We start from the raw sequence: 14,857 nt of genomic DNA, 5'->3' as shown, positions 1-14,857 counted from the left end.
CAGTGTGAAATGATGTACTAAAATAGGAATGTAATTCACATAATCCGAACAGTTACTTATAAACTTCAAAACTTTTTGAGGGATTACTTTTACACAATTACCTTATACAGCTGCAACTAAATTCCAGTGCTTCAAGTCCATTTTACATGATGATGATGATGATGGTGTTATTGTCATTTGGTTTTCAGACCCAGCTGCAGCTCTTTTATTAGCTTTCAGTGGTCAAACTATAGTTGCTATGTAAATAAATTCAAGTAAGATAATCAACTTGCCTCAATGCACACATTTTAGTGAAATTATTGCATGCAATTTTATAGAAGGAATCATCCTTAATACAAACTAGAAACATATAGGATCTTTATAACCTTCCAAATAGGACTTCAGATTATCTGCATGGCTTAGTGCACTTAAACACAGTGAAAGCTGGAAAGGTTCCTCCCAAGACATCTTTTGGTGCTGAAGGGCTTCCCATACCCTGCTGAAGAGCAGTGCAGAAGACATCTGCTGTGCATGACAAGCAGTCTGTATATCCGCATGCCACCAGAGCCCTGTTCTCCCCTCTTTCAGCTCACCTGTATGCAATGACATTTTCACTTTGAAGATTTACTGCCACCCAGCTCTTTTCTGTTTCACATGCTCTATGGGGTGACTCAGTGTAGAAGCCATTTATTTTAAATTTTGGTTTACACAGACAGGCTTAGAGCAGTATACACCTTCCGTAAGATGAATTGAAATATTTTAGAAAAATGGGTAACTTCACTATCAACTGCCCCAATAACATGCCATTGAAGCTGTCTGCTGAAACATAAAAGCACAAGTGCATAATGCGTTCTGACCTACGGGGAAAGTAAAACTTAACTCAGCCCAACACAAATAACTTTTTATCTTTCAGATAGCAATAGTTTTTTAAGCTTATCCATCCAGCACTGTCTTTAAACCAATATATGACACAAACCCTCTGGACCTGCAGTTCTCAGGAGGCACACTGCGTCCACAGAGTATCAAAACTGTCCTTTACAGTTTTTATTAAAAGAAATCGAAGGACTGGGATTTTGCTGGGGGATAAATAAGTGTCTGAAAACATACAGCCATGTTTTATACCAGCTGAAATCTCTACATCTAGATGTTTGTTTTTGAAATGTATCAATTCCCAGAATTAGAAACAAAACAGAAATGATGTGGCCAGAACTACATCTGACTACAAGGTGTTCATCTTATTTTGAATTGGAATGTAAAAGAAGACATTTTACTCATGGCAGATTTAAAAAAAAAATCACCAAGGCTAGATGAGCAGTTATCTAAGAGGTTTTAAATGTTCTATGTTGAAGGTATGAGTTACATACCTTCAAAAACATGGATTAAGATATCTCTAAGTTTTTCTTGAAGAACTTTATATTGTTATTATCAAGGGAACGCCAAAGTGGATCTACGTGGAGTTTTAAACAGCTGTTCTTCATGAAGAAACTGATTTCTTCCACATATTCTGACATCTTAGTAGCAGTAAAAGCTACATGAACAAAGAAAAAAAAGATGACCTCTCATGAAAGGAGTGCAGTCCAGGACATGTGGCTAGCTCACAAGTGCACTGCTGTAAGAGAGACCATACTGTATTTCATGCCGTTGGCATGTGACCTTGCTGTGTCTGTTTCAGCTGTTACATCTCAGTGAGCTAATGAGGAATCTTCAGCAATTTACACTTTTCATGAAAATTCTTGCAAGCTGTATTTTTGCTTAAGGCTCACACTTAACTCTAGCAGATGAGATGTACTGCTAAGTATACCCTATTACTTGGAAATGGCAATCCCTAGTGAGGAGAAAAATTCAGATATCTGACTCCACCAAGAGGACCTCTGGTGTCTATTGGGCTGTACACAGAAAACCTGCTTTGTAGACTGAATGTTTGAAGTGGACCATTCTTTCACCCTTACTGAATCTCAGACCGCTGCTGCTTTACCCTTTCTGAACAAAGAAAGAACCTTACAGAACAAATAAAATTAGTTTCTCTCGGTTGGAAAACACTACAAATACAACCGGGGTTTCTCTTTACTTGCTTATTCCCAACTTGGGGTCTCACCCAGTAGTGATCAGTCCTTGCACAGTAGTTGTTGCAGGCAAATGCCTGTACTCCACCCTTTCTATGCTGCAGCACCCCTGAACTCCACAATCTGAGCAACTTCTCCTCCCCTTCCTCTTCCTGACTGTGTCACTCTAGGTCTTCAAGTCATCCATACGTTATAGTGCTATTTGTCTCTTGTGGACCGTTTTCAATCTCCTGAAAGCAAAGGACAATGCAGACTTGTGAGCAGCTGTCTCTAAGGATGCAGGTGGCCAGACACACAGTACCAATGTGATAACGTACAAAGGAAGTTCTTTTTTAAAGGCTATTTTAACAGACTGTTAACCAGCTTGGTTTCATTCTACTCAGATGATTTTCTAAAGACACTACACCCAGGCCCACAGATATAAGGGTTCAATGTATTACTAATTTTAAGCAAAGATGTCACAGTCCATTTCAGATGGGTTTGTGTATTGAGTAAATGAAAAACAGCTTATGTTGTTTTAGAATTTATTCCATTTTCTAAGTTATCTTAGTGATATATTCTGATTTCCTTTGATTTGAATAGGGTTAGCTTTCTACTATTTGGTGCTAGAACTGAGAAATATCTGGACAGATTAATGTTGCTCAAACTACAGAAAACATCACAGAATATTTGTATTTTAGTGCCTAGTTTGAATACTTTGTCTAATCATGAGTGAACCTGAATTTTGAACTCTTAAAAATGCCTATCTACAAGCTAGCAGAAACACTTCTTAAAGTAAAAACTTAGAAAATGACAAGCAGAAAGGAAGAAATCTGTTTTGAAACAGCCAGCATTCAAAAGATTGAATGTGAGACAATTCAAAGTATCAGAAATTTTCTTTATCGACAAATTAATCAGAAGTCCAGCAAAGTGCTAGCTGTTATGTCAAATTATCCATTCTGCAGTACTGCCAAACAGGGTCACGAAACTCCCTTTTCCAGTTTCACAAGATAAATAGGCAAGATGAGATAACAGGCTGTTACATCATATTTCAAGACTAGAAGGCTTAACTTCCCTCATCACTGGGAAGCACTGCATGTTCTGACCCAGGACATGTCCTGCTCACTCAACGACTGAGCATGAGCACAGCAACAGCAGACTGAGAATAACAAATGATGTGGTCAATGAAGGGCTGTGTCAGTGTATGACAGAAACAGAAGAACAGTTTGAACTAGGAAAGCTTATCTCTCTTTGTTAAAATACTGATTTAAATCAAACACTGAACCAGCTGGCAGCTAATTTTATACAGAATGTACTTGCTAAATATCTCTGTTCAATCAACAATCAGCATTTGTCAAATCAATCTAGGATTTGCTCTATTTAGTTGTTTTGTTTCCTCAAATCTCTGTCTAGTTGCAATATTAAACTATGGACTATGTTCTGTACACCTGATGTTATTTTTTAGAAGGATATACCCCACGTAATTCAAAAATAAACGGATCCAAATTTTCTTTGTTGAATACATCACCATTTATGACACCTTTCATTGCCTAGGCTTTGTAGGACAGCTTTTTTGACCTTTGAATGTATATCACTTAAACTACCCAAACAAATTACTGAATGCACACAGCTGCTGCTTCAGAACAATTACTTTTGATTACAGCTTGCAGCAACCCCTTAAACATTATGCAGATACAGAAGCAAACCTCCAATGGTACAGCATGTTTCCAGCAATGGAAACCACTGTAAGAGAAAAGCAATTCCTTAGGTTTGTTTGGCACAGATCACTCAAGTTGAATGCTGTTTTGTGCATTCTGAAAACTATTCTTATTTTGGTGTCTTGGCACTGCAAAGGAGCAGTGCAGAAACTCTCTGATTTTAATCACAAGTTGCACTCCATAATCACCCACTGTGTGTTAGATTAATATATTATTTACCAATATATGTACAATCATGCTTTTCAAAGAGTCCTATGTTTAGTTTTAAATGCAGTTCAGTAGGTGTTTGCTCCTGATTTACTTTTATAACATAACCCAGATTTCTGAACAAAATCAAACACTTGTCCAAGACAGCCAAAACTGTACAGAAGCAGCAAAAATCACAAACTAGCCCAGAATAAATGGCAGCGTACAGCCTTGGTGCCCACAAAGCAAAGAAGGAGCTGTAGCTGTAGTTTCAGTTTGGTCCCTACTTTCCCCTTGCTTTAAATATGATGTAATCCATACCAGCCCTTTTCCTCGTACACTTTACTTCTCCGTCCATCCCCATTGTCAGCTGGGCTGACAGCGAACTGGGCAATGGAGCCAATGCTCCATGCAGTCCAACCCACACAGACAGCAGCAAAGTGGCAGCAGCTCCCTCTCTCCACTACAGCCTTTGGATATGCAGCACAGGGAAAGGGAAAGTAAAGAGACCTCCATCCCTCAGTCTTCTGTGAAGGCTGGCACTCACCTGTGTTTCAGACTTGAGGACAAAGGAAATGAGAGGAAAAACTCTAAAAGATAATGGCTTCTTCAATCTCTTTGTCAAAACGACTTCTCTGAATGCTCCTTTTTATTTAGACTTTTGTAGCTCAGCTCTGTATTGTCTTGTTCTAATACCCTTTCAAACTGAGTTTTAATCCTTTCTAAAAACATGCACAATTTTCTGTGCAAAATGCTATTTAGTGCAAGTCAAATGATTAGAATACGTCCCAGATTTTCAGTCTTGGTTGTCATCCTGAACAACAATGGTGGAAAATATTTTGCTCAGAAGAGCTGTTTATCTCTGTGTTTTATTAACAGCATTTCCCAAAACTGTAAATCATATTCTGCAGCTTTTTTTAGTTGCTTCAGGAATACTCATTTGCTAAACTCTATTCTCTGTACAACCTCTATGTCAAAGTTCTCATTTTGAAACTTCTCAACTGAAGTATATGAAAGACAATAGGAGAAAAACTAAAACATGCAATCCAAACAACGTCAAACAATGAATTTTTCTAACCTGCACCCCATTCTGGTTAAAGAAAAGTGAACTCTGTGTTGACCAATCTCCATGACTGAAGCTAGCTTATTTCATATAATCTTTCAAGTAGTAGTTATGATCAAACAAATGGTAAAAGTAGATATGCACTGTGGAAACTATTACAATATAATTACTTGAGGGGAAGCTATCACTGAAACCTTAGGCTTATTGAAAATCACTGGGGTACATTTTTCATCCCTTGACAAGGAGGATGTCGAAATAGATAATTATAGAAATGCTAGACATAGTTTGAAAAAAAGTTTCTTTATATAACATTTCATTTTCTACCCAACTGCACAATTCAGAAGACACTGAGTTTTCTTACTGTGTAGTAAGTACATAATGTATGAGATAAGCAGTCATTCACTGTGGTATTTCCTATTTCAAACTATTTTCACACTCCTTACACCAGTTAAAGGAACACACAACTGCATTTTGCTTCCCACAAAATATTCAATATACAAACATGCATACATACACATAGGCATACAAAGAAAGAAACAGTGAGGATTTAAACTACGAATACCTCTATCTATGCTACTCTATACGGACAGAAAGGAAAAAAAAAAAAAAAGAGACCCCTAGCATATAGAGAAGTTATTTCCCTTCCAGATCCGTATTCATAGAATAGCTTCTCTATAGGTACTCAAGGGCCAATTGTGGACTATCACACTGGCAGGTTCAGAGAAGACCTGCTTTCCTCTCCATATCAGTTTCCCTAGCATTGCCACAAGAAGTTTCTCTGGTTTTAATGCTCACATACTCTGGTACTTCAAAGATTGTCTGTAACTTCGCTTCTGTCCTCATTCTACCAGAAAGTCAGAAGCACAGCTGAGTTATTCAGGTACCCCCAGGACATTATCAGAAATAGTGCACAGCTGCAAGGTTTGTTACAGGTGGGAAAAAAAGGGCTTACATTTCTAAATACATTAAATGTACTAAATTAACTGAAATACATTTGTGTTTCAGTTTAATAGACCCTGTCAATCTGATGTCCACTGAAATAAGAAATAAGCTTGTAAGTTACGAACAAAAAAAGCTTAAAAAATGCAGTAGATACTGGATATTTTTAAGGTTTGCTACATCCTTAAAAATATACCTCTTAGTTCCTTAACTCTAGGCTTTGAAGCTGAAGACTCAGTGTGCCTCCAATACAAGATATCCAAGCTAATTTTAATGATATTACTCTCAGGACCTATGAGGAAAGGCTTGGCTATGTGTTAAATGTAATTGATCATATAAAGATGAGTGACCAAGAGTATCTCTCTATCAAGACAGGCACCAAAAATGAAGCTTATACTAGGTATCTTATGCATCCAGCATCTCAGTTAGGATCAGCACCAACATAAACTACCATTTATTTCATTACCTTTTTAATATCTCAAATTTTAAATAAATGGCCCATAATGAATGCAAGAGATGTAGAATGCTTATGAATGTCATGAAAACTGCTCTATCAACAAAGTCTTGAGAAGTTCTTGTCAGCAGAACTTAGCTTGGAATTCATGAAAGTACATAAAAAGGCAGATCACTCTTATGGATATTAGACTGTTCAACATCTTTTAAATGTGGAGAGTTCCAGTTTGGTGAATGGAACAGCAAAAGGAGACCAAAAAGAGAGTCCCTGGGAGAAGGATTTCCCCCTTGCCCTTCAGGAGCATTTTTTTTTTCCTTTGCAACTGAAACGTGAAAAATACAAAACACTAAGATGCCATGTTTTAAGTCAGAAGTTCTATCTGTAGTCAGAAGGAAAAACGGTGTCATGAGCTCACCGTGCTGACCAGCATAAATAAGGACAACTCACATTCACCCTCACTTCAGTGACTGATGTATGTATGATTCTGAACCACATTTCCTTGGCCTACAAAAGACATCAGCTCGCAGGAGGTGGTCACTGATGCTATCACAGCAAGATGAGTTCAGCTGATTTGTGAAGCTCTGCAATATTTCCCAAGTTTTATCATAGACTTCATCAAGAGATCTAATAGTTCAAGCATTTTGGCAACTTCTATCACCCACAGCTGAGAGCTGAATAGAAGACAAATAAATAAGAAAAAACAAAACAAAACAAACAAACAAACAAAAAAACACCACAAAATACTACATGGGGATAGTAGGCAAACAGATCATAGAAGTGGAACAGAAATTTTTATAAAGTTTAACATAAAGCTCAAGATACAATATAAATAAAAAAAACAAGGAGCAGGGTAAAAAAATGACAATCATAAAAAAGGGGATTGTAATGTTGTTCTGTGGTGTTACAATATGATGTTGACAGTAAAATGTCATTAAGGCACAAAACAGAAACAGTCTAGTCCCAAGAGAAATATGTAAAAGAATAAGGAGATTTGATATACATAGATTCAACACGAAACATGGTGAAAAATATTCCCTGGTTCCACAGCTGTTTACCATATCAACTTTACTGTCAAAACAGGAATATAATACACAACAGCTGCCCACAGATTTTGTGTATCTAAAGCACTAAAGCCAATCAGTTCTACATACGAGACCAAGTAGTGTTCTGTACGTACTTCACCAGTATCTTTACAATTACATTGTGATATAAGAGTTTCAAATCAAGGAGGAAAGTAGAACACACATGTCACTCCATACTAATACAGAAAAAAATTAAGCTGTATATCACATTTAAAAAGTGATCGCCAATTTTTAGCAAGGATTTTTAACATATTTATACTTGAACAAGCTTCCCTTATACAGAGCAAACAAACCAAACCAAAACAAAAACAAACAATCCACATTGGAGATTTTTTGAAAGAAAAGGTAACTGCTATTGAAACTGCTGGTATAATACTTCTGCTCTGATAAGTTCAATGCACTGCCCTGCAGGTAAAATACCTAACTGCTAAATAGTTTTTCAGATCTATTAACTCATGAAACTGAAGGTATAAGCAGGCCTGCCAGGGCTGCCCATGTTCTCTGGAGTCGGTTCATCTCAGCACAATTACAAGAGTTTGGCTCTTGGAAATGATACCATAAAAGGCATGAAACACCTCATGCCTTCAAATGATGTGATACTTTCAACAACAAAAGTTCTACCTATAAAGCATATAAGGGACACGGCTGCTTGAAAGAGCAGTCCAAACTGTGGTGGAATGTTTACTGAGGTATCCTTTTTGCACAAAAAATTAGGATGAGAAGGAAGGGAAAAAAAGTTTGTGGGTTTTCTTTTTAGGTGTACTGATTCTTTTTTGAGGGTAAAATTAACATTTTATTCCATTCATGCACGTAGTATAGCCCTTATCTCTGCAACCTCAGAGGCAAAGGGTGAAAAAAGGCACAAACAGTTGAAAAGCTGTAAGTTGCATGGGAGCTATGGCTTGTAAACATCATATGAAAAGTTTCTCAAGCTCATCCTAATGTAAAGGTAGACAGGACAACATTTCACAATTGGTGCATTTCAGAAGATCCAAGTGAGTGAAGCTTTGGTCAGAGCATGCCAGCACAGCTTCAAGTTTATGTCCCTCTGGCTGTCAGTTTGAATCTTCTGTAGTAACCCATGCTTTACCTACTCAATCACTCCTAGCTGACACTTAGCAACTTACAGTGCAAGTCCAGGGTAAGAAGTGGAAATGTGTGCATACATGGGCATACACAGATCAGAAGCTGAATTTATTCTGCTCTTCATTAGCATTAAAATTGTAGCATATTTTGTGCCTTTGTTCCAGTAGAAAATACTGAGATAAAAAGTCATGTCGCAACTCCCCCATCTCATTAGCAGTGTACGATGTTAATGCAATCTGTTTGCTTGTGCTGGTGAAAATACTGGCAAATGGATTTGAAACCCGCATTTTAATGTTGGCTACCTTGAAAAAAAGGATGTATTAACACACAGAGGACCTAAAAATTCACAGTAGTAATTGGAGAATTGATCTAATTAAAAACAAAACAAAACTCTTGAATAGCCATGACTATCTTAAAGATTCTAATTTCAAACAGATAGAAGAAACAAAAAATGTTGGAGGTTTTATTTCCATGTACTTTTCTTTTTCCTAAGTATTAGACATCCAGTCTTAATGTTATGTCTTAAAGTAGACAAGCAACACACTAACCCAAAGTAACAAGTTACTGGACAAATAAGGACAAACAAGTTCACTGTAAAAGAATTACTGTAGTTTTAACTGCCCCAATTGAAAATCTAAAGACGATTCATCTCTTACCTCAATGGTGGGTGGATCCTTTCTTTTTTTTCTTATCCAAGCTGCAAAAGAAATAAGAATCAAATGGATTATTTCAAAGATCACAGGTAGTATTACAACTCAAGATGATATTGACTTTGTAATGGAAAGCAAACATTTATATAAAAATTTGCCACAACACAGCAAGCCAAAATAGCATTTCCCAAAGTATCAAGTCCCAATATGCTATGTCCCATGTCAATACCCTCAGCTGTCATAGAAGAAAGAAACACATTCCTGTTACTAGAGCTTGAGCACAGCCTACACGCTACCCAGAACACCAGAACAGGGCTTAAGGCCCAGCCTTTTGTTCAGCTTGCTATACAAAAATACAGTTTCACCCTGAGAAAACAACACGGCTACTGCTGAGAAGTATGAAAAGCTTTAGAATACTCTGGAGAAAAATGACCCCTGTATATGCCTCAGGCACTGTTAAAGCTTGAAAACCTCTTACAGACATTAGTGCTGATTAGAGTTCTTTCATGAGGTGCAAAATATAGCCCTAAGCCTGCATTAGCTCTGTCTGCCTGGTTTCAGATAGGCTGCAAGTTTTTACTTGTTGCATAAAAGGGATTGTAAGATAACAGGCGAAAAGAAGGGATGCTCCCTCCATCTCAGGAAATTCATGGTAGAAAGGACAGCAGCGGAACTACAGCTGTGGCAATGTTGGTTGTCCTGTGATCTTGGTTTCCCATTAGGAACTCTGATCAATAGCTGTATGTCTGTTCCTACCATGAGCTGCCTGACAGAGTGGAGCTGTCTGGAAGCAGAAATCCAAGGGGATTCCATTGCAGGTAGAGAAGTGGCACCATGTCCAATGTTGCTTCATTCAGCCAATGAATTATTACAGAGAGCTCCAACTCTGTTACAGAAGTTATTAGACAAACAAATCCCCTGGCTGTGAACAAGCCAATATGCATCTCTCTTCTAAAGTACCACTACCGAGCTGCAACATTTTCTCAAACTGTTGAATCCACAGAATTGCTAGGTGCCAGTTAGCATATTCTGTAGATATTTTGATTTTTTTCCCACTTCTACTTCTTAGATGAATGAGCAGAAGCATGCAAATAGCAGCAAGCAGAAGGACAAACATAATGAAAGCAGATAAAAAGCAATATGTTCTTTCATATTTTTGGATAATTGTTATCATACTTGAAAATTAGATGAAAAATACCATTTTCATTATCACACATTATCACACACACAGTATCCCTGGTCACTTCTTTCAGAAATGCTATCAGAAGGGATTATTTCAATTTTAGTCTTCCAGTTCCACTGGATTTTGAGGGAAACTGCAAATAAGTCAAACAGCAAGTTCAGAGCACTAACAGCTGCATGGAGCCATGACTTCACCTGACTACTGAAAATGTAATCACTCATACAATGAACCACTAACACTATTCTACTTGAGCAACTGATTTTAGGAGGAATAGTTTAAAATTAATGTAAGAACGGAATTAAAGCAGGCAAAATGTCATTACACAGCTTAGAAATCAGCCACCACGGCAACGCCGATAGCTCTAATTCAAGGTTAATGATAAAAAAAATCTTCAATTACACGAAACAAGGTCTGTTGTTTGTTTCTTGTCTATCAGATGACAATTTCTGAAACATCCTTTCTTAAAATTGTCATGCATATGCTTATGAATATCAATACCTGTCAACTCTTCTTAGTAGTCTTTTAGTCCTAACAAAGATAAGACCCAAACATGCAACTGCGGGGAACTGTCTGAGTACTGAATAGCAACATCAAACTTTCTGCATAAGTTTCATGTTACTAGAAAACAAAACAGCCCATTACAATAATCTAGTTACAACGAGATGACTTTCTCCTAAATTCCAGAGAATTAGAAAACATTTTGCACATACTTGTAGCACTTTCAAGCACTTTAACTTTATGAGAATTTCCAAATACCAAATCTGACAAGACCCATGCCTAAGCTGGTATGCTGACAGCTTTGCAGGCACTCTTTGAAAAAGGTTCAACAATAGTTATTACAGAAAATCATAGCACAAAAGCCTTTCCTCAGAAAAAAAAATCATCATTATTCATACTTAGCAACAGTTCTAACCACATACAGAAAAGCTAGAAAGTGCAAGAAATATCAAGTACCAAGAAGTATGTTTAAAAGACACAGTTGAAAAAGAATGGAAAAGAGGTAGTTTAAAATGTTTGGTGAAAACTGAAGTGTTAGGATTACTTTCCATGAAGTATCATCTTCCTTCCTTTCAATGCCTCATTTATCTGTCACACGGAGGAATTTGTTAGAATACCACTGGTCTCAATTTCACCGCTCTAAGCACCTAAAAATGACTTCACTTTGTTGAAATTGCCAGTATTTTCTTAAAATGCAAACATTTTCACAGCTGCATCCTAATTTCAACTGGTTACAGCTTAGTGATTCTTACAAATAATCTTAAAATTTGAAATTCTACACAAAATGAGCTGCAGCTACTAACTATTCCTAAAATATAGTCATTACAACAGACTTTTTTTTTTTCCACTGACAGATAGGACTTACAGTCAGTTATTTCAGTACTGATTTTCAGATGAACAGAATACTTCTGTTAGAAGATTTTATCATTTAGTCAACTGCCTGAGCATAAGAAGCCACAAACAGCACAGTGAAGGGTAATACACTGTGTACAAGTTATGTGAAGAGAACCCAAGAATTGATGAATGTTATGCAACTTGTTTTCATTCACTAATATATTGCAGTTAATACAAACACTCAAAAATTACCAAACTGTACTCAGTTTATTTCTCATACCATTATCCAAATATACCACTATTGGCATGTATCCGTTTAAGTTCACAACACATACAGTTATCATCCCCCCCACAACATCCTTGTGGAGAAGCTGGCTGCCCACGGTGTGGATGGGTGTATGCTCCGCTGGGTGAAACACTGGCTGGAGGGCCGGGCCCAAAGAGTTGTGCTCAATGGAGTTAAATCCAATTGGCAGCCGGTCACGAGTGGTGTCCCCCAGGGCTCGGTACTGGGGCCGCTTCTATTTAACATCTTTATTAATGACCTTGATGAGGGGATTGAGTACAAATTTGCAGTAAATTTGCAGACAACACCAAGGTGGGAGGGAGTGTTGATCTGCCTGAGGGCAGAAAGCTACTACAGAGGGGTCTGGATAGACTGGATCTATGGGCCAAGGTTAACTGTATGAATTTCAATAGGGCCAGGTGCTGGGTCTTGCATTTTGGTCACAATAACCCCAGACAACCCTACAGGCTTGGGGAGGAGTGGCTGGAAAGCTGCCTGATGGTAAGGGACCTTGGTGTACTGACAGACAGTCAGCTGAATAGGAGCCAGCAGTGCGCCCAGGTGGCCAAGAAGGCCAATGGCATCCTGCCTTGTATCAGGAATGCTCTGGTGAGCAGGACTAGGGCAATCATCCTGCTCCTGTAGTTGGCCCTGGTAAGGCCTCACCTGGAGTACTGTGTTGAGTTTTGGGCACCTCAGCACAGAAAGGACATGGAGGTGCTGGAGCAGGTCCAAAGAAGGGCAACAAGGCTTGTGAAGGGCATGGAGAATATGCTCTGTGAGGAGAGACTGAAGGAACTGGGGCTGTTTAGTATGGGGAAGAGGAGGCTGAGGGAAGACCTCATTGCTCTCTTCCAATACCTGACAGGTGATTGCACAGAGAGCAGGACTAGTCTCTTCTCACTTGTGACAGGATGAGGGGAAATGGTCTTCAGGTGCGCCAGGGTAAGTTTAGGTTGGATATCAGGAAGAAATTCTTTACAGAAAGGGTTGTTAAGCACTGGAATAGGCTCCTCAAGGAGGTGGTAGAGTCACCATCCATGGATGTGTTTAAAAACCATTTGGATGTGGTGCTCAGGTACATGATTGAGCGGAGGGTTGTGAGAGGGTAGTATGGTTAGGTTGTGGTTGGACTCAATCTTTAAGGTCTTTTCCAACCTGATCAATTCTATCATTCTACGATTCTATGATTCTATTTTTCCTTCCTTCTATAAAAAGCATTTGAATGCATGCTATATTGGAGCTATCAGCTTTCCTTCTTTTAATACGTGTCAGGATTACAAACTCTAAGTCTAAATAAAACTTGCTGACACAAATAATGAAAACCATTTTCCAATTTACTGCAGGTAATTTCATTTTACCATTCATGTCACCATTCACTGTATCTCTAACGAACTGCATTAGAAAATCATTATTTAATGAAAAATTTATTCACTGCTGTGTAACTGAGAAACAAGTATAACAAAATGTACTAGAATCTCTTCATAGACATATGATTAATTTAGCTTTAATATACAATATTTTCTCTGCAAAAATCCATTTCAGAAACATTCTACATAAAGCACAGACCACGATACAAGATTAAAAGCTCAGAATTCAGTGCATTTTACTATATTTTACTTCAGTCTCAAGTAGTTTCATCAATATTTCAAAAGAAACACGTTTTTTTTTTTATTCTGATTATTTATTTATTTATTTAAGATTGCTCATCTGACCACTTTTCAGGGGGAAGCATAGGAGGAATTTAATATACTTAGCCCCCAGCAGTTTTCAGGTGGAAATATTTCGAGCACCGTCTATGATTCCAAAACAGGCAGGTGTTACGTGGTATTTGACCACACACACACCCTTAAAAAGAGTCCAGTGACAGTTGCAACTAGAAAAGATTTCCACACAAATACTCATACATTAACAAAACAAAGTGCTCTCACACTTTGTCAGCCAAAATGCTTAAAAACGGCTAAAGCAGCAAAATTTACATGTACCTACTTACTGCAACCAAAATATGCTTGTCTGTCACCTAGACCCTCCAAAGCTTTAGTAAAATGAATTGATTGCCTCCATTTCCAACTAATTATGGTGGTGCTTTTAATTTATTTGGGTGGCACTTCCTGCCTTCTGAATGCATTGTAATGCCACTTTTGTCTAAAAGGAATTTTACAAGATAGCTGGATGTTCACTACTTTAAGACCCTTGCATTCTTTCACTAGCACTCATTTGCATTCTCATTAGTATGCATGAGATTTTCATTGAACTTTAAGACTCCTACTGGCACATATCGCACTATAATGAATGCAAAAGTGAGCATGCAAATTAAGACTACCATTAATCACTAAATGTTACCAGGAAAAAAACAAAAGAACGAGTAAATGAGCTTTATTGCTGCATGAAACATGCAATCTCAGGAATCACTGTAGGCATGTAAAATTGCCGATCTCCTCTTGGGTACACTACCAACATGTCCTGAGGAGGTAAATTACATATTCTACAGTAGGTCAACATTCAGAATTAACATTACAGAAAGGTTATCTGTTGGCTGCATCCATATTGCCCAGGGAAAAGAAAAGCATACTTCCTTACCTTGTACTAAAATATAAGAGGCTTAATCTAAGCAAAAATACATAATCTTCAAATTGTGTGCAGGGATTAGAATCATCAGAACAGCTTAGGGTGGAAGAGACCTTAACAATTATCCAGTTACAACCCTCCCTGCCATGGGCAGGGCTGTGCCCCACCAGCTCAGGCTGCCCAGGGCCCCATCAAACCTGGCCTTGAACACTTTCAGGGATGGGGCATCCACAGTTTCCCTGGGCAGCCTGTGCCAGGGCCTCACCACCTTCCAAGTAAAAAAAATCTT

General features: G+C 38.0%; 1 protein-coding gene across 1 annotated transcript in view; it reads right to left on the bottom strand.

Annotated features, from left to right (window-relative positions):
- The window catches only part of NDUFAF2 (NADH:ubiquinone oxidoreductase complex assembly factor 2), a 46,378-nt gene that overhangs the window by 3,611 nt on the left and 27,910 nt on the right, over nt 1-14,857 (bottom strand). Inside the window, exon 3 of the mRNA NM_001199230.2 lies at nt 9,206-9,246. Coding sequence (NP_001186159.1) covers nt 9,206-9,246 — 41 coding nt within the window. The remainder of the gene's footprint in view (nt 1-9,205; nt 9,247-14,857) is intronic.

This window comes from Gallus gallus, chromosome Z, assembly GCF_016699485.2.
Source record: "Gallus gallus isolate bGalGal1 chromosome Z, bGalGal1.mat.broiler.GRCg7b, whole genome shotgun sequence".
In the NCBI taxonomy this organism is placed as follows: domain Eukaryota; kingdom Metazoa; phylum Chordata; class Aves; order Galliformes; family Phasianidae; genus Gallus; species Gallus gallus.
The sequence above is the reverse complement of the archived record's forward strand: the minus strand, read 5'-3'. Positions and strand labels throughout refer to the sequence as shown.